The sequence below is a fragment of the Boleophthalmus pectinirostris genome, unplaced genomic scaffold, assembly GCF_026225935.1.
Source record: "Boleophthalmus pectinirostris isolate CB_2022bp ecotype Guang Dong unplaced genomic scaffold, ASM2622593v1 HiC_scaffold_18, whole genome shotgun sequence".
In the NCBI taxonomy this organism is placed as follows: domain Eukaryota; kingdom Metazoa; phylum Chordata; class Actinopteri; order Gobiiformes; family Gobiidae; genus Boleophthalmus; species Boleophthalmus pectinirostris.
This window is the reverse complement of record NW_026571133.1, coordinates 30,182,718-30,210,024: the sequence shown is the minus strand read 5'-3', so window position 1 is coordinate 30,210,024 and position 27,307 is coordinate 30,182,718. Positions and strand designations below refer to the sequence as shown.

The 27,307-nt window shown below is 39.0% G+C and overlaps 1 protein-coding gene across 4 annotated transcripts; it reads right to left on the bottom strand.

Annotated features, from left to right (window-relative positions):
- Positions 1-71: 71 nt before the first annotated feature.
- rai14 (retinoic acid induced 14) lies at positions 72-26,514 on the bottom strand. Of its 4 annotated transcripts, none has more exons than XM_020940242.2 (21): positions 26,212-26,514; positions 25,250-25,324; positions 11,959-12,089; positions 10,322-10,410; positions 10,189-10,253; positions 9,971-10,028; positions 9,827-9,897; positions 8,088-8,194; positions 7,808-7,980; positions 7,409-7,434; positions 6,982-7,068; positions 6,650-6,739; positions 6,119-6,235; positions 5,557-5,658; positions 3,396-4,052; positions 2,711-3,186; positions 2,465-2,627; positions 2,224-2,391; positions 1,992-2,150; positions 1,835-1,900; positions 72-1,426 (listed from the first exon to the last, which is right to left on the bottom strand). In XM_020940242.2, exons 2-21 carry the CDS (start codon positions 25,283-25,285, stop codon positions 1,340-1,342), a joined length of 2,928 nt encoding a protein of 975 aa, XP_020795901.1. In that variant the 5' UTR covers positions 25,286-25,324; positions 26,212-26,514; the 3' UTR covers positions 72-1,339. The 4 variants fall into 4 exon arrangements, with proteins under 4 accessions (XP_020795901.1, XP_055010038.1, XP_055010039.1 ...); XM_055154063.1 differs by having other exon boundaries at positions 3,396-3,974; XM_055154064.1 differs by lacking the exon at positions 5,557-5,658.
- Positions 26,515-27,307: the final 793 nt, after the last annotated feature.

Below are 27,307 nucleotides of genomic sequence, written 5' to 3'. Positions count from 1 at the left end.
TATGCCTAACAACTGTATAGCTCTTTTCAAGATGCCAAAGACACTGGAAATGTAAGGATAAACAGAACACGTTACAATTTAAAAAAAAGTTTATTAAAATAAAATACCATATAAAACAGTATTTTTGTCTCTACAAAACTGAAAATCACAAATGCCTTTTCTTGGTTCAATGGCACATAGTACGTGTGCACCCTGATGGCTGTACTAATCTCAGATGCTTCTTATACAGAAACTTTATTTGTTGAAAGTGTGCTTTGTGAGAGTTGGAAATAGTTGCCATAAAAATAAATAGAGTTCTGCTAAGGCATAGCATATGAAAGCGGTCAGCATGTATTTTCAGACTCTGTTTAGAGTACCTGTAGAAGCACAACGCTTTATATAAACAAATGTGATAAGAATACGATTGTTTATGTGCTTTTCAGTACAGATTGTTTTAAAGTACAGACAAAATAAGTGTCTGTTTTGCTAGGTGTGGACAGTAAGGAAAATATTGCATATAAATATTTGTCCAAGTAAATGTTCAGAAAATGTTCCATTAGGGAACCTTTACAGTAACTTGTGTACTTGCACTCACAAAAGAATTTGAATTGGCATGGTAAATTCAAAACAACATTGTAGATTACAGATTGTGTATACAGATGTGAACTGAAATGTCAATAGACCATGATTCAATCACTACACACTCGTCAGTGTTTGATACAGTATAATACAATAGTACAGTAACTTGAAAAGGACAAATATAGTATATTTAATTTAAGTCTTGCTAAAAACAGCAATTAAAACAATCTCATGCATTTTCTTCATAGAAATACACACACTTAAATTTTGGGTTGGCTTGAAGCGCATGCATAAAAAACACATCACAAATAATTGTGATTGTTTTAGAAAATTGCTGACTATGGACATGAACTTGGACCAGACAGCCCCGACTGGTGTATCATAAAAATAGATCCAACTGAAAGTGATTAAACAAAGAGTAAAAAATTGAAGAGGCTGATTAGTGGACACATATTGGCACGCACCTTTACAACAGCATCTGATTTGGGGTTAGCACATCCACAGTGTTTGATTTTAAGTTTGGCTGGTGTATTAAGGAAGGCCTCCAAGTTCAAACAACATCTGGAGGCTAAAGTTTACCTAAAGTATCTTCACCATATGACTGATGACTTGATACCTGAAGATCGGTCAAAGAAGACATTGGCAAAGGCAGCAGAAGTATGACTGTAAACATTTCCTCATGTGGAGTTTGTCCAGAGGCGCCATATGCTGCCTTGGATTTAACACAAACAGCACATGAATATGGGTGGTCACAACACTTTTAGAAATGAGCCCCAAACTCTCAGCAGGCCTCCTTGGCTTGGCTAGGCATCTTACACATCATGAGGATCTGCTTCAAGGCTTTCTGGACATCTTCATCCATCTGACCCTGCAAGCACAATATTCATGGTTCAGGGGAGATGCAGAAAAAAGAAGTCACCCCTTTTGAGTATGTTGAATGTTTGCTTTCCTCAAAAGAAACACTTGTAAATACTCAGACTGACTTCTTTATGTGAAAAGTTCCAGAGCTGCGCATGGGTCTAATTATATCAATAGACGTCATTATCATTTGCTAAAACTGTTCAATAAAATGATCACTTCTGCAAACATTCAGTCAATAAAAATGCCATTCTCTGTTAAATGTGTGAGTCTAGTAAGACACTGATTATGCATTTAAGAAACAGGATTATGTTTGTATCCTTAATATTTAGGATATCAATTAATTTTCATCTTGTACTACGATATACCAGAGCATTTCTGTACTTGTGATATTAATAGCAATAAGCTATCAATTTACCTGGACAGCATAGAGCAGGTGCATTCTGTAAACAGAGACTATCTCATGGTGCTGTTTCTTTGACTCCTACAGAAAAACAGTGATGTGTGGCAATCATTAAATTGTTTTTTTTTCTGTCTATAGATATTAAAGATAAAAAATGCAAGTAATCACTTACTGCTAACTGATACTGCAGCTGTTTAATTTGCTGCTGCATCGTTTCCACTTGCTGGTTTTGTTGCTGTCTCTTGGACGGAGAGCTGGAGTTGTAGGAGAGCAGTGACAGGCTGTTTAAAGCATCCTTGAGCTTACAGACCTCTCGAGACAGATCATCTATCTGTAAGGCATACAGTGTTGTCACAGTGAGCCCTGGATTCTCCACTCATGAGCCTGCATATAGTAGCACTCACCCGTTTGTTCTTCTCTCGCTCTGAGGCCACATGGTTCTCCACCAGCTGCTTTAGTTGACTCACAGCATCCTGAGACTCAGTCAGCCTGGTACTCAGTGTCTGGTTCTCCTTCTCCCTCGACATCACCAGCTCCTGCAGGGCCTCTCTCTCAGCGCGGTTATCGCGAGCCTGAGGAGTTCAATTATATTAAATATATTTGACTGAAACATACTAATTGTATTTTCAAACAGTTGTGTAGTACTTGTTGCCATGCATCAGCAGCCTCTAGGGCCATCTCATCCTGCTTCCGAAGGGCCCCCTGGAGGAGCTGCGTCAGGTGGCTCACTTCACCCTTCAGCTGTTCTTTCATGGTCTCATGCTCTATACGAGACACTGAGTCATCTGAGGATTTATCTGACACAAGTCTGTAAGGATCAACATAATTTTAAGTTAACTTAAGTTTTAAGTTTCATTACTTTCTTTTGTATTTGCCTGAATAACTCCTCACCCGCTCTGAAGAGCATCCAGCTGCAATGTCTTCTGATGTAACTGTTCTTTGAGTGTGTCCAGTTGTTTCTCCAGATCTTTAATGGCATTTCCCAAAGAGGCCACTACTTGTGTGTGGTCTGTGAGAGACACTGAACTTTCCATCTGCCTCTCAGCCTCCTGCTGGAGCTGTGTGATCTCTTGTTGAGCAGCACAGTACTTGCTCTCCATCTCCTGGAGACTGGCCTGCAGCTCCTCCACTCTGCTTTGGAGCACTTCAGTCTGTCCTTGCTGTTGCTCTGAAGTCGGAGAGGAAGAAGCACTGTAATCTGAAAGCTGTTTCTGTGCAGCACTAAGCTGGCTTTTAGTTTCACTGTATGAGTGTGAGAGCTCCAGCAGACGCCTCTGTAGTCCAGAGATCACTTCATTCATCTCTCCCTTCATTTCTTCAAAGTCTTTAGCAGCAGCTTCTACAGGAACTGTTCCCCTCAGAGCCTCCTGAACAAAGCAATCAACAACACACCCTTGAAGTCAGTAAAGTTTGCATGTGTAATCTCACACCATAGACTGTATATAAGTCTGTATAAATCTATGTATACAGTCTGTGCTCACAACATAACAGGATCTTTCAGAACAGGCTTGAATGATGCATTCAGTCCATCTAAAACACTGTACACTAAACACATCTTGGAGCATCCTGATCTTACCTGGAGCATTCTGATCTCCTCTTGAGCCTCTTTGTACAGCTCCTCAATCTGCGTGTTCTGCTGTTCTTTTCCATTTTGCTTGTCCTCTGTCCTCCTCAGAGCCTCCTCCAGATGTTTTATTTGTACAAGACACTTCTCTTTTTGGCTTTCAGACTGCAGGAGCTGAGCCCTGAGTTGTTTTACTTCATGTTCCTGCATCAGTGCTCTTCTCTGTACATCCTGTTTCTCATCACTGTCCCCAGGTCCAATCAGCAGCCTCAGCTCCTCCACCTCCTCCAGGGCCTGGTGGTATCTCTCTTGTGTGTCTGTGAGTTTGGCCTGAAGCTCAGCCAGGCTCTCCATCAGCTCAGCCTCACGTTCTTTCTCTCTCCCCCCCTCATCCTCTTCCCGCAGTCTCTCGGGTCGCAGCTGTGCTTGAAGGGAGCGGTTCTCCTTTCTGGTTTCTAATAATTTGACCTGTACGCTCTCTAAAGCCTGGCGGAGCAGCTGAATCTCCTCTTTGCCCCCTCCTTCTTCTTTCTGACCGTCTCCCTCTTCAGTCTGCCTGTCTGGATGGGACAGTGACACCTCCAACTCATCCTGGGTGGAGTGGAAGGATGAGTTGGAGGTTAGACTGTTGGGTCGACTGCTGTTCTGAAGTTCATTGTTGTTATAAGGCTGAAACAAGAGAAAGGCATCACAGCTCTAATGCTTATATTTAGACCCCAAGTCCATCTGTAAACTGCTTAGAAGGATAATAATTAAGAATGTTACAACTTAAGTCTTATGTCTGTGAACATATAACACTATGGCCCTTTTTTATGGGCTGTCATTCTAGACTGTGAACACTTTTAAAACCCTATTATTATAGTTCTAGACTGAACAATCTTGAGTTTGTTTGATGAAGTAATGCACAAAATAAATCTGATCAACCTGAGGGGGTATTCCATTAAAGTGGCTTAACAAATCCAGACTTATCTTGAAATCCTGAGCTGAATCTAGCCACATCTTTATCTTAAGCATCAAGTCGTTCCATGACAGAAATAAGCCTGGGTCTATCTAAAGCTAATTCAGGCCTGAAGTATAAGCTGTGCTTCATGTGTGCTCGCTGTGACCCTAGAAAGGCCAGAGCAATGGAGCAATGACATTACGGGAAATGGGCCAAAAATCTGATGTTTCTTATGATCTGACTAAACGAGAAAGGAGCCACAGTGCGCACCTGCAGAATTTAATTTGGGGCACGACTGACTCCCCCCTCCTCCCCTGTTCGCTCTGCAGGTAGAGAGGAGGATGGCTGTGGAGTGCTGAGCCTGGTTAATACACCCAGGGAATGAACTTGCCTGACCCTTTCCCAATGTGCAGTAGTATGTGCAGAGCTTACGTTCCACTGTGCATAAATGTGAAGCTGGAACAGACCTCTTCACATGTAGTCTTGAAGAAACAATAAAATCCGCGCTAAGGTGCTTGCTGTTTGACAGGGAGCAAGAGACACGCGTGATGAAGGAGCGAACAGACAGAACCCACAAAAAACAGTTCATCCTCAGAGTCCAAACCAGTGTCTGTCTGAGCGTAAAAGCTGCACTGCCCCTCACATCAGCCATGTGTAAGATCATTATAACGAAACAATGGCCATAGACTTTTATATGGTTTGTGCCTTTTTGATGACAGCTGCGTACACAGACACGTGTGTCCTGTGCGTAGGAGTGCGCATGGACTGTAAAAGTCTAAAGGGTCACACATGACTTTAAAAGTCACTTTTTCAACTGTATCAGACAGAGACAGGTGTTCTAACACACGTGTGTGAGTGCACGTGTTGAAATTTTTGACTAAACTGTTTCTTTAGGCATTCTTGGAGACAAAGCTAAAATAATCTTCACAGTTAATATGGTCCTGACCAGGCTTGTTTCCGGGTGCTTATTACTACATAACTCAGCGCCACCTCTTGTCAGTGACTTGGAACTGAACTGAGGCTTTGTTAAGCCTGGATTGCCCAAATAAGCCAGGTTTTAGCTTTATCTTGCTTCGTGGAACACCCCCCTGTGATATTTCTTGAAGCAAATGTGGTTGGGTTTTCAAAACGTTTGAAATCAAATGAAACAATTCAACTTCACAGACCTTTGTTTATTAATGCCTTTGTATGTTGTTATGTGTTAACTAAATGGTGATATAGTGACTGACTTACTTTACTCTTGCATTTAAGTTGCTGGTTTTCCAGAGTAAGAGCAGTAATCTTTGCTTGCAGAGCAGAAACCAGAGCTGAAGATGCAGTTAGACTGTACTCATCCTGTCAACACATTCACATGCAAAGGCCCACAAAAGACATGAAAGCCATGTTTAGGACCACTAGCTACCTTCTGCAAAACAAAACATGCCATGACACGTCTTAAGCTTGAGTTATACTTTTACAAGAATGCCTAAGGTGAAAAAGTTCAACACTCTACAAACATCCCAGCAAGGGTTACACTGGAAATAGCAAAAAGATTAGTAGTCCAATTAGTCAAAGCAACACAATGCATCCAGCATGCATTTCAAAGCAAGAGCAACGTACATTAGTTTACCTCACTTGTTTTGAAATAAACTAGTCGTGACTTAAACGCCCCCCCCTACACACGCACGCACACACACACACACGCACACGCACGCACACACACACACACGCACACGCACACGCACACGCACACGCACACACACACACACACACACACACACACACACACATAGAAATATGGTTAACTTGGTCTTACCTTTTCTGATTCTGTCCCTGTTTGTTCCATGGTGAGTTTCATGTCTTCAATAGTGCTGAGTAACATATTTTTCTCTTCTTGGAGCTCTTTCTGTGCCATTCTTCTGAGCTCATCCTCCTGTGAAAAAGACAGAAGGCAGTGAAGGAGCGGGAAAGAGGAGTGGGAGGGGGTATGGCCAAATGATGAATGAGAAGGAGTGGAATCAAGTGGAGGTAAGGGACGAGATTGGTAAATAGAAAAGGAAAAAAATGGGTAAAGCCATATTCAGCATAGTTGGTGTGCTAGCGAGTCATATATCATAGTTAACACATAAACATGTGTGCCCTAGGTTCCCATGAAAGAATGTTATGTCTTAAATAAAAAACAATAACAATACTACATGCTAGTTTTACTATTCAATAAAGACAAATAAATAATTATTTGCCTCCATACAAAAATGTTTTCAAAATGTTTCCTTCACATGCTCATAGGTATGGTTATTAGTTATTTGTGTATTCTGTTTCAAAGCCTGTATATTTGTTCCCTTTTTACCTTGTAATTGAATCGTTTTGGAGTGTCACTTTTGCTAGAGGCAGGTGTGCCAGTGGAGGTGGCAGCTGAGGGAGATGAGGGTCCAGAGCTCTAAAGGAAAAAAATTTAATTACTTTAATATTTTTAATGGGCAGAATTGGAAATATTTAAGTTTGTATTCTTTGTAAAATCATAATGTACTATTTTTGCATATTGCTTTCAGCCAAAGGTTCTTTCACACATAAGATATAGTATTAAACTATTTCTATGCTGCAACAACTTCTAAGCTGTATGTCAAATCACACATTCTCAAATGCTGCAAGTGTAGCAGACTGAATTGGACAGGCATTTACCTGCAGTGGGCTAATAGGAGGTGGAGGTGCTTTTCGTTTTTTGGGGGTTGTGATCCGTTCATCAGTTAGCTTAGCTACTTGATCATGCTAAGGAGTCAGCAAAGACAAAAGAGAAGCAACAGAAAAGGATAAGTATGACTGGTGCTGGTTAGTTTGAAAAGAATCAGTCAAGACTAGATTTCTTTAGACTTTGTTACAAATCATAGGTGACTACAGAAGTGTCAAACATGTTTATTTTGAATGTGTTACTCTCAGTGATTCAGTGAAAGGCCAGCTAGCTTTCAGTTAAAATGTTAAATTATACTGTGTATAATGAAAGGTGGCATTTGTTACATTCTGGGTATTAACAAATTACAGAGTTTTCCCTTTCGAGATATTTATTTTTGCTGGTTATGTCTAAGTAAGGTAAAATAAAACAAAAAATTACCTGGGGGCTTCGTATTGGTCTTGGACCTGTCACAGAAGAATACGCTTTTATTATACATACACACACACACACACACACACATATATATACATATATACACACACACACATATATATATACATATATATATACACACACACATATATATATAAACATATATACACACACACACACACACACACACATTATATATATATATATATATATATATATATATATATATATATATATATATATATATATATATATATGAGAGAGAGAGAGAGAGTCACTTTTTCAACCTGCAGGTAGTAAATTATATACATATATATATAATTTACTACCTGCAGGTGGCAGTGTTGGTTACTTTTTAATAGCTGTTAAGTGATGTAGAAGGGGCTACTGTTTAGATTACCTTACCTGTGACCTGGTGCTTAGCTAGAGCCATCTGCATCTCAGAGTTGGAGGATAGTTTGCTGTAGTGACCCACACCATGGCCTTGTGAGTCCACAGCTGACAGATCTGCTCCATGCTGAACCAAAGTGTCCACCACTGCAGCAGAGCTGCTCTCACAGGCCAGCATTACTGCTGTCCTAAAACACAGGCATCTGCATCGTCATACTTAAGTGCTCATAAAAATAATGCACCTGTGAATAACAAGGTGCTATAGTATGTAAAGTTAGTTAAAACAGCTTGGTACCTGCCACTGTTGTCAGAAGCATTGATTTCAGCCCCACACTCCAGCAACACACTGGCCACTTCAGCATGTCCATGTCTGGCTGACAACAGCAGTGGGGTGAGCCCATCCTAGTGCAGAAATAATAATTATAATTATGGATTTATGGAGATATATGTTTTATAGACAGAAAGGCAGACAGACAGACAGACAGACAAGATTAGATAGGTAGATAGATAGATAGATAGATAGATAGATAGGCAGGCAAGGGCTCACTGTGAATAACTATAGTGGTAAAAGAATAGGTTGAATATGTGAACATTGTGTAGCTGTGTGTTAAATTACCAGGCTGCTGTTTCCACTCTGACCACAGTAAGGCCAAACTATGTTGTGGGTTTCTCTGAGCTTTACCAATATCTTTAACAGTCTTTCAGCACAGACATTCAGTTTTTTTTTTTTACAGTCAGCTGTTGCTACCCTGGTAAAAGCATATATATATATATTTTTTTTTTCTGTAAATTTTCCTGTATCTATTTCCTGAAGAAGAAGGTTGGACATGTTCTACCATGTTTGCTCACATGTTGGTACACTCCCCTATAAAACACAGAGTGACTAGTGAAGTTGTTATTGTTAAAGCAATTGCAACACTGTGTCTATTTTATCAGAGCTAGTGAGTAGTAACCAGTTGCTTTAACTCAATTACATTTACTTTTCAAAGTAAGATAATTTTATCACAAGGTACTTGTAACTTGTTCTATTACTTTTTACTACTATTACTATTAAAAGTATAGTTAATTTTATGTTGTAATTTGGAAAAATCTGTTATTCCATTGTAAATAACACATTTTTAGTTTTTTAGAAAATACCTGCTTGCCAAATAATTGATGATATAACATAAATAGTCAAGATGTTTATGTAAATGTAAACAGATATCAGTAAGCCAATGCTTCCTTTATGTGGCTTGGTTTCAGATATACTTTCCTTGCAGCACAATATAAAGCACTACATTCAATGTCCTGCTTATGTAAGAGATGGCAGATGTTCCTATGTTCTTTTCATTGTTTGACGTTTACTTAAGTACAGTATAATAAAATTCAGGTGTTGATGTGTGTATCCCTCAGGCTAAATGGTTCAACATTGAACACTTACAGACCACAGGATACTCTGGTGTCTATAAGTCACCCCAGCAGTCAGTACAGCTCTGAGACACATGCTCTTGATCACTGCCCAGTGGTAGGTCTCTCTCCAAATGCTATTGAGCTGCTCAGTGGAGATTAGAAGATATGGGGGCAGGTCTGAGAAGCTTTTATTAATTCTTCTATACTCTTCTCTTCTATGGTGAAAGACATAATATGTAGACTTTCAGAACATGTAAATGCAATGTGGATGGTGTGCCTAGTACTACAGGAGAAAATATGAGAAAGAAAGGGTAATGTAGTCTCTAACATTATCCCACTTTCTCTTGTAAGCGAGTCTCATGTTCTCACTTCACTGTTGGCTAAAACCACAAGCATGGAGCAGCACTGCAATGGAGACCACATGTCTGCAGATTCAGAGCTAGTTCCCACAGTACTGACCTATTGCCACGTCATACACTCACAACATTCACAATATCAATCAAAATGTTAGCCACCAAGAGGGCAATTATTCATCTGGACTTGCAATGCTTTAAATAAGAGCTTTCCAACTTTGTAAAACATAGCAACCTCTAATATTGTGCTAGACATGCTAGACTTATGGAATGTAAAATTGAAAACACTTACTGCATCCCTAATGTTGATTGGAGAGTTTAGTTCACAGAGTAACTGAAGAGCTTGGACGCTCCCACAGGCAGCTGATAAAAAATAAGAACAGTTACATCTGTAACATTTTCCATCTGAATGTAGTCTGTTGACACAAACCCGTACCTGCATGATGGAGGGCAGTCTTTCCCGAGCTGTCGACGGTGTCTACTGGACATTTGTTCTGAAGATCAGAATGATTGAAAGATTGAAAGAGCTGATATTTTTTAAAACTTATGATATAGCACAGGTATGTTTTAATAAAACATTGTTGAAATTTCTATACTTGAAGCCTTTTACCTTATAGTATCTTAACCTATAAACTATTACAATTCAGCACCTACCTGAATGAGCTTTTTGCAGCATTCTACGTGATTGTTTTTGGCTGCCAGATGTAAAGGATTTAAACCTAATGAAAAACCAAGGCAAATTATTGCAAGGACTTCCCTTTTGTGAACACATTTTAGGTGGTTTTACCTGTAGCATCTGTGATGGACGGATCAGCTCCATGGGAGAGGATAGCTACCAGGCAGTCCGTCTGACCTCGTGCTGCTGCAACGTGGAGGCTGAACACAAGTTTAATCAGAAATTAAACAACAAGCTTGAATAAAGTGTAATTAAAATAGTTTTTGATTTACAAATTACTTTAATTGTGTTTTTTAACAGGCATATAGAATTGTGCTGTGTAAAATATCATCTGTTGTACAGCATAATAATAAGTTGTTCATATTTTTTATTATCAGATTAATCTTAGTTGGTCTAAGTAGACTAACAAATCTAAATATACATTAGATTGTCTCCAACATTTTTTGTGCTTAAAGTATATATTTTTTGGCATTCTTTTATCTGTATCTTCTTATTGTTTTCACCTATGTGAATTTTGCTGTTCAGTTCCTTTTAGCAAAAATTAAACTTCATCATGTCAAAGTTAGAACGTGTCAAATAACACATGAAGATATTTTTTTGTGAAGTACTCGTCAAGTCATTTTTCTTGTTAACACAAGGCAAAGCTTTGTAAGCAGGAATGTTCAGTCAATATCACAGGAGCTGCAAAAGTGCCCTTTGTGTCATTAGGGCCTGTCTATTTGTGTGAATGTGTGCAGTGGGCAATCAATACGACTGTTTTCAGCTCAGTGAGCACAATGAAAAAGGCACACATGGCCAGCCTTGTCCTGATGCCAAACCAACACTATAAACACATGCAACTCCGCCACATGCCTTTCAATCAGGTTTTATCACCATAGATACTATAGAAAAGATGGAATGGAGAGATCCAAACAAAAGTGCTAAGGCTTCATTCAAAGATGTGAACTAATGGTGGCACAAAGAGCCACTGGAGCATACACAAGTGTACAAATAAATAGTTTCAGACTTCTGGAAATTTCTCAACTTTGTCATGTCTAAATTTGTTTGTCTGTTTAATGGACACAAGAGTGGCTTTTTTGTTTTGTTTTGATACATAAAACTGAGCAAAGTAGGACCTGTGCAGTTCTGCAACTGAATAGGTAGTTTCTGCACTGGGCCATCCATTAAGAAGTCAGGGCAACATTTATTTTTAGAACAACGATGCATTTTTAAATAAAGTGCTGCAGAAGTACAAATACTGTGCACTTGGTCTTGGCTCAGCACATATACGCTTTGTGTGGATAATCTAAGAAACACTCACTGGTCCTTCAAAGGTCATAGTTTTACTGTTTTACTATTTGTTTGTCTGTAAATCTGTAAAGGACTTTTCCATATTTCTTTTGGCCATTGCAAGAGGCCAGCTGTGTCTGTTGGCAACATGACTACTGATAATAAATCCAACAGTCATCAAAGAGGAGAAGAACAAATGAATCATTATTTGACTCACTGTCTGGATCCAACATGGAATTTAAAACGTGTGCTTTTGGAGTACTACTGGTAAGTCGTGTTATACTGAACCAGTACTGGAGTCAACGTCATAGTTTCCCTTATTCAGTAGAAAATCACTGAATGTTAAAGGCAAACTCTAAGCAATAAACCACAAAATTGTGAATTTCTCAATAAGGAAACAAAGAAGAACGATCTGATCTAATTAAATCCAACAATTATGTCCCAGATGCCGATTGAAATACAAAGGAGTTTCTACTTACGCTGATTTGCCTTCACTGTCTAGTTTGACAGCACTGGTACCCTTCTTTGTGAGCAGAGATGTCACCTTGTCAACCTCCCCATGTTCAACAGCAGCCAGGAGACGCTCATCATTTTTGTTCCACTCATTTGTCTACAGAAGAAAAACAGACAGGGAATAATGACTGTGGGAGATTACAGTCTAACCAACCTGGAATTCCACATTTCAAAACAACAAATTGACTGAGGTAATGCATGCTGCAGCCAAAATGGCACGACACCTGAACTGTATTGAGTCTGTGTTGCTCTGGCCCATACAAAACATTATTATCTCATATTGATACAAAAAACCTGCCTTAGGGCAGCAGCAGTAATCAACCAAAGAAACTATAGCCAAATACAACGATACCTATCACTACATACAAAATCAAATTAAATCAAATTAAAATATCGTATCACAAAAATTGCAATAATATTTTTTACAAATATATCCACCCCTCCTGTCCATGTCTGTAGTGTAGAAACAAAGTGTGATTAAAAGCAGTTTCTCTAGAAAACAGTAAGTCAATACTTTGTATGAGTTGAGCGTAAGCAGAGACTTCACACAGCACAGCCACACCTGTGGCACTGTCACTATGGGTTCAATCTGACCTGATAGCCCAGTGACCTACACATGATAAGGATGTAAAATCACTGACTCCTCAAATAGCTGTTGAGGCACACTGTACCCCATTTTAGGAGTGATACTGAGTGCAAATAGCTTTGAGGCTCGCACCCAAATGCAGTCACAGCAATACATTTTGCACAGCTGGTGGAAAAAGCTGAGCTATAAAAACCCCTTTGGTCACATGACCAGCTTGGATGTGCACTCCTGAAGTGGGAGGCTCATTAAACTCAAGTCAGTCAAATATATTCACTCGATCTTTAAGAAGTGTTCCAGAATAAATAAGAGTTTTGTCTTAAAACCAATGTAGTTGTAAACTGAATCCCACATACAGTATTTGACAGCCATGATGGCTTGTAATCTAGCTTCAAAGCAGTGCTCTGAAACAGAAAAACTATTTAGAGCAGGTGTAAGATGAGTAGAAGGTGCTGCACAGAGGATACAAAGGCTTAGCTGAGCTTTTGACAGAGACATACGTCCACCAGGTGTCCCATATGCTTCAGGTCAGTAAGTACTGCCACGTGCCTAAAAATATCAGAGGTCATGGTCCTACGAATGTGGAAGGAACCATCAATTTATCTTACTGTATGGATTGTAGTAGGTGGAAGTGAACTTAAGTGAATAACTTAAGGGGTTCTCCAGCTATTTAAATAGAGGGATCCAAAAATACAGAGATTATGTTATTTTTGGGGTGCAGGTTGTTTGGTGGGTTACATGGCACAATTATATGCTGCAGTGGTAATAGTTTCTAGCTCAAGAGTTGAGAATGCGGTCAGTTGAAAAGTCTCATGATTTCCACACTGACAGCCATGTGTTCAGTCAGCAGGCAGGACATCAGGGGCACCCAAAGAAAGATACAAATAAAATGCCCTCCAACCAGCCTAGGGCTCACACTGGTGCCCACTAATCCTTTCATCTTCTGATAAGCATGCACAACAGGATGGGTGGAACTGCTAGTGTTATTAAATACATCCACAATCCTGACATTTTAGGAGCTATTTGTATAAAACAATAATACATGCATGGGTTGAACTAATAGGGTTTAGACTAGGTAATCTCATGTTGCTACATGCGTTACCACGTTCAAGCACAAATATATGACACACGTACAGACCACCACTATAGAGACTGGAACCTGACTGCTAACATAACCATCACATTTTAGTCAGGGATTACAGAAAAAAAGAAAGTGAAATATGACCAAAAATAGTCCATTAATATGATTTCTGCACCATATGGCGCATTAGATGTCATCTGTAAATCACATTCTTCCATTTAGTTCTTACACTAAATTGTTGTTTTGTAGAGCCTCTTTAAAAGACATCATGACATACAGTGCAATTCTTACAAGCTCAGATTACAGAAAAAGCCACAAGAGTTGAGCAGAGCCACTATAAAAAGTGGTGAACCACACAAACCTACAAGAGGCCTCTGAGAGGAACCTCAGTGCAATAATGTTCAGTGCGGTTTGACAGGGCTGAGTACAGAACCAGCGGTCAGTCATGGTTGGACTCTAAAACATCAGCCCCATACTCTGTTTCTGTTCTTTTGACTGGAGCCACTCTGCCCTCACCTCCCAACACTTTAGGTCATGCTGCTGCTATGTTAGCCTGTTAGCCGAGGACAAAGGCAAATTTGTCTGGGAAGGCCCAAATGATGACTGTTCAATAGTGCATGTTTTGAAAGCTTTTACCTCATATGAACTCCATAAACTTTAATTGTAGCTTTCAAACATCATTGTTGTTTTGTTTATTATGCCTAAAATATGTTTGCAGAACAGAAGTAGACTTATGTTATCTGTGTGGCTATGTAAACTACTTTGTATAAGCAGACATTACAACTTCTTTCTGTAAATTTTGTAGTAGTTAAGTTATCACACAATACCTTTTAAAAACATCAGCTTAAGTTTAACTTGCTGACACAGCTAGTGTCGCAAATCACCCATTTACAGTTAAGCCTCTTGACATTGCTTAAGAAGAATTTCGTGTGAGAGAATTTTTGAGTTTAGAACTCTTGGAATGTTGACAATTCAGCTAACATTACTGTGTACAAGAGCCAATCAAGTGTTCACCATGAAATAATGTGTGATGAAGTGACGTTGCTCTAAATGTGACTGCATTGTATTGGACAGGTTTAAGTGGAGCGGAATGCACTGCTCCAGTTTCAGGCCACATTCCCGACCAGTGTCACTCACTGGTGTGTCAGCAGCACAGGGGATAATGAATTCTGTCGAGGATACAATCAGCTCAGCACACTTTATTACAAGTGACGTAGGAAACTATGGCCCCACGACAAAGGGGAATGCTGAATATTTAACCTCTCATGAATGACTAACTTAAGCAGCAGCAGTGCTTACCATTATAATAGCAAAAACTTTTTTCTTGTCCAGCTGAACACTCTGTTGCAAATGCCAATGAAACTGCAGTTGGCACTCAACAACATTTGTTCCTTTGTTGTACTTACTGACTTTCTATATTTAAATTTTAAACAAAAATCCTGATCCATTTCAATTTGTAGATAAATGAATCAAGTAATTAATTGATCTACTACACAGTGTGGCACCATACAAAGTTGTTTTTTTCCAGAAAATGGTTACTGCTCACAAATCCTGTGATTATACCTATTTCATTTACAGGAAGTGAAATGGATCTGACTTCCTGTCTGGCCCTGGTAGTCTCCTGAGCTGTGATAAGTGTGTTTACAGAGGGTTTAGGGTGTGTTTGCCCCCCCCCCCATCTTTACCCTGACACTCATTTGACACACAAAGGCTTCACTGATAACCCTAAGTGTTTCCTGTTTGTCCACACAAGAGCCAGTGGACAAGGACAAGGACAAAAGAAGGAGGGGATGGAAGAATCAATGAGCAACAAGCATTCTGGAAGCAGAATGGAACAATGAGTTTCATCAATAGACATTCCAACAAAAAAACATCTCCAGTAAATCTGCCATGCACAAGCACAACCCACAAATTGCACATCTTTGGCAGTACACTGAGTGGTAGTGGTGTTTGTTGACCTGGATTTTGGACAAATGCTGCTAAGCTTTACTGAGACTTCACAGTTCTCTCAAGGAAATACAAACAAAGATCAGGAAACTTCCTCCTTCAGTCTATTTGTAGAGTTAAACCATAACTGCCAGCTTGGCCTGAGACCAGCTAAAATGTATGACACAATTGATAGAGAACTCCTTATAATAGGTCCACTGATGAGAAGACAGCTAGATCTACTGCGTGTGTTAGGGCAGAATTACACTCATAACCCTGGCACATGTTTCCACTAGTCTGAGAGTGGTGTATTTAGACTACAGTGGATATTCTGTGGGAACCCTTTGAAGATGAAGCACTACAAGCTGTGATGTTCATGTAAACAGAGCCATGCCACCAACATGCTGAGATGAAAGATGGATGTAAATAAATGTGAGACAAAAGTAGGTTAGAGGAGGAGACATGCAAACGACACAAGCCTCCAGTGACGCACAATTGTCTTTGTCTGAGTAAGGGAGTTCATACAGGAAGCAGAGCAGGGAAGGAAGGATGAAGTATCAAAAAGTAAAAGTAAGTCATCTCCAAAGTGCCTGAACTTTGATCAAACGGTGGTTAACTTCGAGCCCCTTATCTCCAACAAAGCAGATGCTCAGATGTCCTCAAACAATGAGTCCTTTGAGTGGTCCACAGCTGAAAGCGCTTACTGCCCTCTGTGGCAGAAAATGCTGCATTCATGTACACATGCGGCACAATAGTTCAGCAGGCCCTGAAACTCAAGCGCACAACAAGAGAGGTTAAAACATGGCTGTTCAACCAAAACCAGATGGGTACTCTGGGCTGGGCTTCAGCAACCTGACTGGACTGTGCTGGTTTATAAGGCTTTAATTGCCACACTAGTAGCCATATGAAAAATGTCAGTGATATATGATAACATTAGGACTAATGCAGAGTTCAAAGGTCAGAGTTCAAGCTTGTTAGAGCTGGGCAATATGATTATTATTCATGCTCATCAATTTCAATTTTGAGTATAGTTTCAAAATCAGTTAAACTGTAGCTTTCCACTCCAGTAGCATGAAACAACTAGTTTCTATTTTATTCCTCCAGTCTACTGTTAATGCCACTATTGGCAAAGATCAATAAAATACTGGTGATAACTGCAGTCTGTTACCTCAGTTGGACTATTGTCATAGCCCTGTTTTGGGTATTTTGTATTTTGCTGTGAGATATGAGATTCTTTGGCTGCCACACCACATGACATGCACACTGCAGCCTTGGTTACTAGCAGCGATCTAACTTATACCCAAAACATTTAGTTTGTTAAAGGATTTATGATGATGTTTCACCAGTCTGTATTGACCGGCTTAAGTAAAAATAGCCCAAATGTAGCACTTCCTCCTTACACAAATAGGTTTTCCTGACCCATAAATAAACTGTACTTTACTTGGAAAGCCCCCAGTCTCATTAGAGCTCAGAGGCTGCTCATAAAGTGGACTAGAAATTATATTCATGTTAGACAGAACACACTGTGCCCCGATAGATCCGTTATAAGGACTTTGGGGTTCTGACATTTGTCCAACTCTCTGAATAGAAATAGCTGCAAACATTTTAGGTTGAACAGTTTCTCCCCCTTATTCATCCATCTTGTTGTAGGAATATTGTTTCAGTTATTCAGTTATGTGGCTCTGGCCAAGCTAAACAAACCATCTGGAGCCGCATGGAGAGAGGGTCCTGAGTGCTCCACAGGGTCTCTCATGCATACCTTCTGAATCATTTACTCTTGTCTCATTTATCGCTGTCTTTTAATTCCTTCTTAGTTTCACAACATTGCATAATCTGTGAACCTTGTGCCTTATCTTCCCCATTTCAACAGTCTGTATTTTATCAAGTGGAGTCTGTGGGGCTGCAGCTATATGGGCGGTTACATATTTCAAAACAAGTCAGACTAGGTCCCGTTTTAATCTATAGAGCAATCTACAGTACAGCAGTCAATATTTCAGATTTTCCCCCGAGTTTGTATTTTCTATCTGAACCGTGACCTCACAAATCCCTCTTCAGTCTTTCTTGTCTTAAAGAGAGTTTAATTTACTTACTCTTCCACCACACCTAATAAAGCTGCAAAAACTGAATTTCATCACCCCGTTATGATTTACACTTGACAAATCTTGTATTGTCCTCCCACTCACAGCAGACAAAACGGCAGGCCCATGCAGACATGTGTAAACATAAATAAGCATGTAAACACATGCACAAGCCACTACTGCCTTCCTCTAGTGCTTGGAGCTGTGGAAGGATTTCAGGCTGTGTGCTTGTGGTTCATGTAAACAAATGATAAGAAATAAAGACTTCTAATTTCATCTAAGCTTAAATACATAGTTTAAAAGTAAAACATAAGTTTAATTGACTTTCTAACTTTTTATAAAAGAGACAAAATCTTCAACACAAAGTCAAATTGTTGTCCCCTTCTACTGTATGCACCACATGTTCAGCCACTGAGATGCAACATAAATTTTTATTAGTCAATTTCCCTAGTCATGGTTGAATATTCCTTCCTGGTTTGAGATCAGGATGGAACACTTTAACAGACAAAGCAGCATGCCAATTTGTCTGGCCAGAGAATTGCACCCTTGAAAGTTGTGAAGTGGCAGTGTGAACCATTCTGTATATGCTTAAAACAGAGGTTGCCAATTATAGGGAATATCCCTTCACTTCAAAACTAGGAGGTGTTACATTAAAATCATATTTTTATATTCTCTTTGAGAGGTAAATTGATAGGTTCTTAAATAGCATTTTGTGAGCTTACACATATTACAACTGACTGGAACAATGTACAATGATCTTAAAGTGGCCAGTCAGGTGACAGGTCACAAAGCACAAGTGTTAATAATAAAACATGCAATGGCTGAATTCTGTTGAACCATGTCCCAGTAGAACCATGTTGCCATTGGACACCATTAGTACTGTGTATCAGTAGCACCTGTGCAGCTCCCACCGGAACAAGAGGAAGCTCAAATTTATTACTACTTACTTGTGACCCTGTTTTCTTGTTGTCAGTGTTGCCAGAGTTTTTCCAATGATGATTTTCTATGTAAATATTATATACTGTAAAACCCAAGTGTGTGAGAACCAGATTACATTAGACCACTGCCATGTCCCTGCTGATACCCCCTGACCCCCCTTAGCCCTAGATTAATGTTAGTCCGTCTGGGTTTTACTGTCACTAAGTAATACCATTCACCAGAGCAGCCAGAGCAAACCACACTGTGCCAAAATGAGTTGAGCTGGGCCAAGTCAAACAAAGCCAAGTGCTCAGTGTTCAGGCTGTGTAAGGTATTTAAGAGAAGCCTCAAGCACTTTCGCATTTTAATGTTAATACCACATGCATTTCTGACATTGCAATCACTAATGCTTATAACATATTTTTGTACTGAGAAACCTAAGAAAGGCCTCAGACTCCAAGCAAACACAGAACAGGCATTTGTAGAACTGTTTCATAATGAACAGCATGTGATGTTCGGCGTAGCTTCATTTATAGTAACGACTCATAAGAAAAAGTCCTGAATGAAAAAAGCTATTGAAAATGGAAAGTTCACAGCCAAGTCATGAGGACAAGAGTATGAATCCGTCAGGCAGCTGTGTGCAGTGAGAGGAGACAGTATAATCTGTCCACACATCAATTAGACACAGAGGCGGATGAGGAGTGGGGGGTATATGTCTATCCATATGTTGGGGGCACCATGGGAAAAACAAAACCCTGGGCTTTGTGTGTGGAGAAGACTTGGGTAATCCTTCTTATAGTCTAGCAGCCGGGGGGGGGGGGGGGCTGGTTAAAATTGTGTGACAGTAAATAAAGCTGGTGAAGGTTTAATGCCAGAACTACTGTCAAAACCACAGCCACTGGTGTGTGAGGGTTTCATGTGCTTGGGGTGGCAGGAAGGGGCTGAGAATAAGATATTAGTCTGAGCAAATTAACTCATTTAGAGTTGCTCTGGTAAAACAGCAGGGCACAGCTGATAATGAGCTCACAGTGGAGCTGCCTCAACTGCATGACTTCATAAAGAAACCTCAAACTAGCTTTAAATGTATTTTTAGATTTTATGACAAAGTTGCATGTTTTGACCTAATCTGCTAAATGGTCTGACCAAACACAATGGAATGGGCATATTGGTAAAAACAAAACAAAAAGCATCATACATCAACAACTGCAATATTCTATAATATGCTATATTTCATGACTCAACCAAATGTATGGAATCTTGTATAATTCAGTGAAAAAAGCGTTTGTGAGTTTAGTTGTAGTAATACAACTACAGTAACAGTATTAAACCATCTTTTTAGAATGTTGTTTTAGTTTGCTATCCCTTTAAAGGTACTGTACATTACTTTACTGTATAAAAATAGGACAAACAAAAGTAGTTCCTTTTAAATGGTTTGCTGCAGTCCAAAAAAATATTAGCACTTTTCACAGTTTTCACAGTTTTCACAGTTTTCTGCCTTCAGAGTGATGTGAACTACCTGCTAAAAGCGCATTTGCATTACATCCTGATAAAAATGCTTGATTAGATGCAGACAGCGCACAGAGGTTTTATTTTGACCCTAAGAGCTGCTTTTACAATATATCTATACTGGAGTAAAGCAAATTTCACTTTTTTACATAAATAGATTTGAATACAGCTCCTTTAATACGTTGAAAGATAAATACTATTTCTCTTTTGATCCTCATTCTTCTTCTCCGGTTATTTTGGACAAATAAATATGACATGACTACATAAATAGAGAGAACTGTTGTTTATGAGGTTATTAGTATGTCATAGCACATAGCACAAGTGTTTCTGACAACCCAAGCACAATCATGTCTAAGTATTTGTGTGGCTGTAGTCCAAAACTATTCCCAGAAACCAGATTACAGTGTTTTCCTATCCTAAACACTGCTCACATGGAAATACACCATCACTCCCTTATTATTGCACCAAATATATGACTGAATCCAAAATATGAGCTGAGGCCGTAGAGGTGGTCAGTAAATTGTCTACAATAAAGATATGCAAGATTAGAATACTGTGCATTGTCTATATAAGATGTCTAAAAGCTGCAAAAATAACAATGGAATGTTCCAAGAAAATAATTCTGCTCTTTCTTTTGTGCAATACTTGAACCATACCTATCCCTGCAATCCATTTTATAACCGATTTTTGATCAGCTGCTTTATGAATATGATCTAATTATCGCCCCATAAACAATTATTTATTTTGATCAGTATTCCTTTCCCCAGTATCCCTAATAGCAATGTAATAACATAGTTTAATCGTGTAAGAAACAAAAAAAAGAGTTGAGCACCCAAAATATAAAATATAAAATGTAAAATAATACCAGGTTATTACAAATGCAATGTGAACCAAAATGGCACACGTACAAATAGTGCTTTCAAGAATCATTTCCTGTATTGTCACTGTTAATATTATGATTGGCGATATAAGAGCAAAGCGTAGGAGGTACAGAGCAGAGCATTGGCAGTGGTGAATGTGCTAAAACTGTAGTTAACCTGGAGAATAGAGACTGTAATGTTGACTTGGTCGGGCTGCGTGCTTCTGGACAGATTGCACAGTATTTTGACATTTTTTCCCCAAAAATCAGACGCACAAGGAAGCCACAAAAGAATGAGAAGAATCCTGTGGTAGGAGAGGTCTTTTTGGGCCATGGATGTGAGGGCGTATTTGACAAATAAAAGAAATGCATGTTACATTAGCTTGTGTTGTAAGACTAGATTGTGGTTCAACAGGAGATATTGTGAACTAGGTGACCATCAATCTTAAACTGTATCAGTACAGTGAAACTAGAAAATAACCATTACATGTATATCAAAACGTAATATAGTTTTGTGAAAAAATACAAAAAGGATGTAATACAATATTCACTAGGCAATGTAAAGTAGAGTAGCAGTTGACTAAAGAAATTCTTGGTCAAAGATTAGCTGATTAAAAAGGGGGCATGGCAAAAGCTCTTAAAACTTTTCAATATATATGATTGATCTGACCCAAACTAGACTCACAACACTACAACTGCACAGGAGTTGGTGCAAAATAAAGTACTCCAATTGAAAAGTACTAGGAAATGTATGTGAAAAAGCAGGCGACTCATGATTTACTCCCAAATTTTGGTCAAGGCACCATTGACCAGTTAATCAAATAAGTGACTAAAGTACCACAGCCTAAAGAAATTCTACAGTAAAATACAAAAAAATACTCAAAATAAACAAAAACCTTGGCTAGTGGCTCTCATTTTCATAATAAATAGTCTTTAATTATACTGTTATACAAGCAACTGATGTCAAGATTTTGGTACCACTAACAGATTTAAATTTCAGATGGTGTTTACTTAATCCCTTACTTTGCTGTCTAATCTTACAGAAACAACACATAGTCTTCGGCGGTGCTGGTCATTTTTCAGTTTCGTGTCAGGTTGTCACATTGAGGAAGTAAGATAGAGAACAGGCTGCTTGTTTAGGATGGAGCTCCTCTAAATGAACAGATGTATAAAAATAATAGTAAGAATAACAAAATAGATTCAATTACAATTCACCCACTGTGTAATGTATGACTTCATGAAAAAGGCATGTCTTAAAATGGGAGATCTAGTGTTGGGGAAACATTCCAGTGTTCTGTTACTGACACACACCACTTAAAATAGAGCAAGGAGATTTTATTTTAGCTAATCCTATTTTGGGTATTGTTTTGAGTCATTTTAAGGTGTAATAGTAGCTCAGTCAAGTAGAGCGTTTGTCCACTGATCCAAAGGTTGGCGGTTTGAATCCCGCTCTCGCCATAAATAGTGGTTAAGCGGTCAGATCCACACCATTCATCTGTGGGTGCTATTCCAACTCCCACAGATGTTGTTGTGTCCTTGGGCAAGACACCTAACCCACCTCAGCCCCAGTGTACACACTGGTGTGTGAATGAGTGACTGGTTTTTTGAGGTAAAGTGCTTTGAGTGCCTTCTTGACTCCATGTAGATTCTGAATTTTAAAATGCCCAAATGCCCATATTAATGTCATTGTAGAATGGACAGAATTGCATTCGCTGCCATTTCAAATAAAGATTTGTTTTTAGCATGCATGTAATGTGGTCACTATACAAAAATTTCAAACCCAATTTCAATACTAAGGAATACACTCTATACTCAATACCGATTCCAATATCACAGTATCACACTCAAATGTGATTTTCAACATAAGATCATAGTATTAGTAAATTATTTTATATTACTTTACATCTGTGTAATTCCTCAGCCAATTAGGTAGCTTCCTCAGTCCATGGGCATGTACTAATCTATGTGGCCTCAGAATTATTCTAGGCACATTCAGAAAACATTTAATTTCTGTCCTGTAAATGTGACTTTTTTCATTTTGATCCCTGCTCAAATGAGTATCTAGTTTTGATGCTAGTGTTAATATCAACTAGTATAGCATACTTAAGGTGAGACAGTGCTATATAAACAAACAACGGACGTAATTAGCTAATTTAACAACATAAAAGGCACATCCAGTCATTTTGCTGATGAAAGCAAATACAGCAGCATATGTCAGAAAAGACCTTCAGAACCCTGACGATAAAAGCCTGTCTGGTTTCTAAGCGACATCCGCATCCAGCTCTTCCGTTTATTCCACCAAACACCTACAGCTGCCTATTTCAGTAAATAAGGAATCCAATGTAATTGTCTACTTCTCCTATCATTGGGATGCAATGATGAACATGAGATTCGAAAGGATACAATGAGGTAAAAAAGCACTGAGAAACTGCTATGTCCTTGAACTGTGTCAGATATTCCCCTGGACAATGACCTCCTCTGTCCCCCTCCACATAGCTGAATGAATTTGCAATAATTATCTAATATTAGGCCTCTGGGTTCAAGCTTTATGTGAGGTTCAACTGAAAACCAGTCAGGGAAGAATAGATTTGTTTTATATAATGAATAAACCTGGGCTGGATACATAATGTAGTTGCATATGGATCAAATTATGAATACATCTTGTTGTATGTTTAGAAAATGTACTCAAACTATCCATGACAAAAAAGTCAGTTTTTAAAACACATGAGAAAAATAAGTTATGACTATGCTTTGATGTTTGACATGTTTCTAAATGCAATTATCCTGTTGTTTTGAAAGACTGTTAATCGTTACCTTATGCTACCTTGCTCCTGGTTCAGTATTTGTCCAATATTTTCACTCAATTACCTCCTATTACCTCATCACATGAAGACATTACTAATATTTATGTCTGTGTCATTACTGGCCTTTTCTGTAGTATTTATGTGTTAATGCTGTTTTTACAACCAGTAGAAATGTTGTATGACAGTGTTTTAGCAGTCATCAGCAGACATGTTGCCTGTGAGTTGGAACAATGAGTTTTGTATGAATGATGTGTGTAAAGTTGTGTATGAACTTATCACAACTGAATAATTAGGAACTGATCACGTAGTTCAGCAAATGCATTTTGTCAACAGTGAATTACGGTTAGTTTTAAAGGTTTAAAGGATAACAATAACTTTTTCTGGTGAAGGTTCTCCATGGAGATAGTTGTTATTACTTTGCAAAGCAGTAAAATCTCCATGGAGACAAGCATGTGGCGGACCTTCCACCAGAAAAGCTACATACTGCACCTTTAAAGTTATGATAAGGTACTTAATAAAATTAGCAGGGGAAAACAGCAAACCTAGCCCAAATTAAAAGCCTGGTTGTTCTGCCCTAACTATTCCTTCTTTGTGTCTCTTGATCTTTCGCTTTTCATCCTGCCACACCACACACTGTAATCTCTTAAAGACAGTCTTCATAACCAAGCACTCATTTGTCAGTATTTCCCCCACTGCACTGTGCACACTCCTGTGGACACTCCCTAAGACATGCGCCTTCATCCGGGATCCCTGCCTGCCTTCCTGTCAGCCCAAACACCCTGACAGCACATGAGTCAGGCTCCACTTCCTGTTAGAGTAAAGTACCGTAGACTCCAACCCAGTCTCACAGCAACCACTCCCAAACCTTTGATTCACATGCACATGGATCACAGCTACATCCACACACACTATGGACCTCATGCTTTGAAAAGAGTTCATCCTCCCAGGTGACTCTTTATAAAAAGTGTTGTGATTCTGGGCTAAGTTTCAGATACCAACAACATAAATCTTCAACCCGTTGTATCTCTGACTTTTCATATGATCTCCAGGACACTGATGGGAAGCATATGGAAGCTCTGAAATGTTCAATCATTTCTTGTGGCAGTGTTAGGACCTCACTGTGACCTCCAAAGTTCTTAGCCTAAAACCACTATTTGTCTTGCTTTGACCCATTTTAGAGCCTGTAAAATCAATTGGAACATATATGGGTCAACTTTGGCTCAGAACTGTTTGAGTGTATTCAAACAAAGGCATGATAAATTTGTGAATTTTGTGTAACGCAGCATGTGCTGATTAATAAGAAGTGGCAATGACAATTTAATTATTGTCATATTAAGTTGAATATTCTTAGGCCATGCAGTGTCTTTGACCCCAAGGTAGAGAAAGTGGCATAAGTCGTAGTTTGAGCTATACATACATAGACTGTGAGTCAGCTGCAGAGTCTGCACAGTCTACACGTGCAGCACACATAGCAGCAGATACCTCACACATGTGTTACTTACATCAGTTTTCCTAAACTTGGCTTTGAGGCTCTTCATGTTCAGTCCAGTCCATGCAGTCACCCACTTCTTAAATCACTACAAGGAAAACAAGACATAAACTCTTATGAGAATTGAAGATTTTTTTTTTCTGCCACCACCATATTATACTGTTATGGTCATTAGTAAATGTCAGCTAAGGACCCGAGTCTGTGCACGGCAGTGGGCAAGTTACTGTTTTGTTTTTTGTTTTATAAAAGGTATCATTCTCTTTCCTGGCCTTATTTACACATGACATATATTCTACTTCAGGACTTTTCAAACAATCATTCCTGCCTTCTAGAACTACCTTTCTTTCATGACAATAGTTACAGACAGAAATGACTAAGCCACTCTGCATATCTCATATAATGTGTAGGAAAATAAAGAGATGGAGTATGTGGGTAGGCAGTGGACAGTGTGAAAAGCATGGCTGCTGGTGGGTGTATCAAGGATAGTCAAGGCTGAACTGCTTTGTCAAACTGCTATTTACATCGAGGTTCTCAGCTCTACGGCTATTCTTTGTTTTTACTTTCACAATGTCACGAAATAATATGATATTTTTCTACATACTGAGCATTAGCGATAAACTCTGCTGAAGCACAGTAAGGTTTTCTTCCAGTATTATAATAATTCACTCACTGTTTCTGACCATTTGAAGAAGCCGCTACTCGACATATGAAGTGCGTTCAGCTGACATTATAGGATGTTATGAAAAATGATTAACCTGGCAACCTATTGTAGACTGGATCAGCATGCGCGCCCTGTGCGAGCATCAATGGGCACAAAACACAAGAATGTGCGATTGTACGCTTTTTAACAGCTCCAAGAGGCTAAACAATAGCTGTACGGGGGTAGTATTCTTTAATTTAAAACCTAAACCCACGAACTGCCAAGACGGTGATTTTACGCAACAAATAAGTTGTGAATAACTGGACACCACTTACCTTGATACTAGTCCAGAATGAAACATATAAAACAAGTGGCACACAGATTGACTTGAAGGGAGAATTAGCAGCAGCAGTGTCGGCGAGTAAACCGCGAGTTGCTTCGGAGCAAAGTCGAGCCGATCTACGTAAAGAAGAAAAGTGTCGGGCTGATTGTGCCCGTTCCCGGGCAGCAAACATCAAAAGTTGTGGTGTTCACAGAGCTGCCTGTCTTTGCTCTGGGCTCAAAGGCTGTCCGCTTCAATGCAGTGTCGTCACTCCCCCTGCTCCGTGAGCGCAGACTCGAGCTCATTGTGCCTCATTCTTCAGGTTCAGGCCAACACTGGGAACACTGGGAACACTGGCTGGAGCATGGGGGCTTCTGCTGTTATCACAATCCAAATATCCACAGTCTGCTAGAGGGAAGAAGTAAATGTTGTCTTTTCATTTAATATTCATTCTTCAGTCAAAAGTTCAAGTTCTGTGATATTTGGCTAAATGCATTAAATAAATAATGCCCTGTTTCAGAAGCAGCATTAGACCTAGAAGTATGCTACATGCAGTCATTATTCAACAGGGCTCAAAAGTTCAAAACAAGAACTTGAGCTTGTGTGAATTTCATTCTTCTACTAGGTCTCGGGTGTGAACTTAATTAGGCACATGAACAGTTAAAATATGCTACCCCTTCTTATCAAACAAGTCGTTTGTGTGTGGACACAAGGAACAATACGTCAAAACGCAATCAAAAGAAGCCGAACCTCCATAAAATCTGCATTGGTCTATGTAATGGCGTCATCTAGCGGCATATCTTTCTACGACTACGGCCAGAAAATTAATGAATAAAATACAAACGTATGCCTGTGTTGGTTGCCTGTTAAAAATAATAAGCATAATAATACAAATAATAATAATAATATATTTTTTGCAGTTAACCAATCCATACGTTTCAACTAAAAACCTTATAAAAGTATCTTAATCATAAAACAGATGTATTGGTAATTATTGTTCAAATATTTTGTATTAAACATTGTTTTTATTGGTTTGGAGTGGTTGACTATTAATCAAGGGGAAGCTCAAATCTAATCAATTAAGATGCAATTGCTGTCATGTGACTACG

Coding starts and splice junctions, on each gene's coding strand:
- rai14 (XM_020940242.2), bottom strand. CDS start 25,285: ATGAAGAGCCTCAAAGCCAAGTTTAGGAAAACTGAT. Junction 10,411..11,958: donor GACAGTGAAGGCAAATCAGC/GTAAGTAGAAAC, acceptor ACTTGTGTTCAG/CCTCCACGTTGCAGCAGCAC. Junction 5,659..6,118: donor CAGGGACAGAATCAGAAAAG/GTAAGACCAAGT, acceptor ATGTGTTGACAG/GATGAGTACAGTCTAACTGC.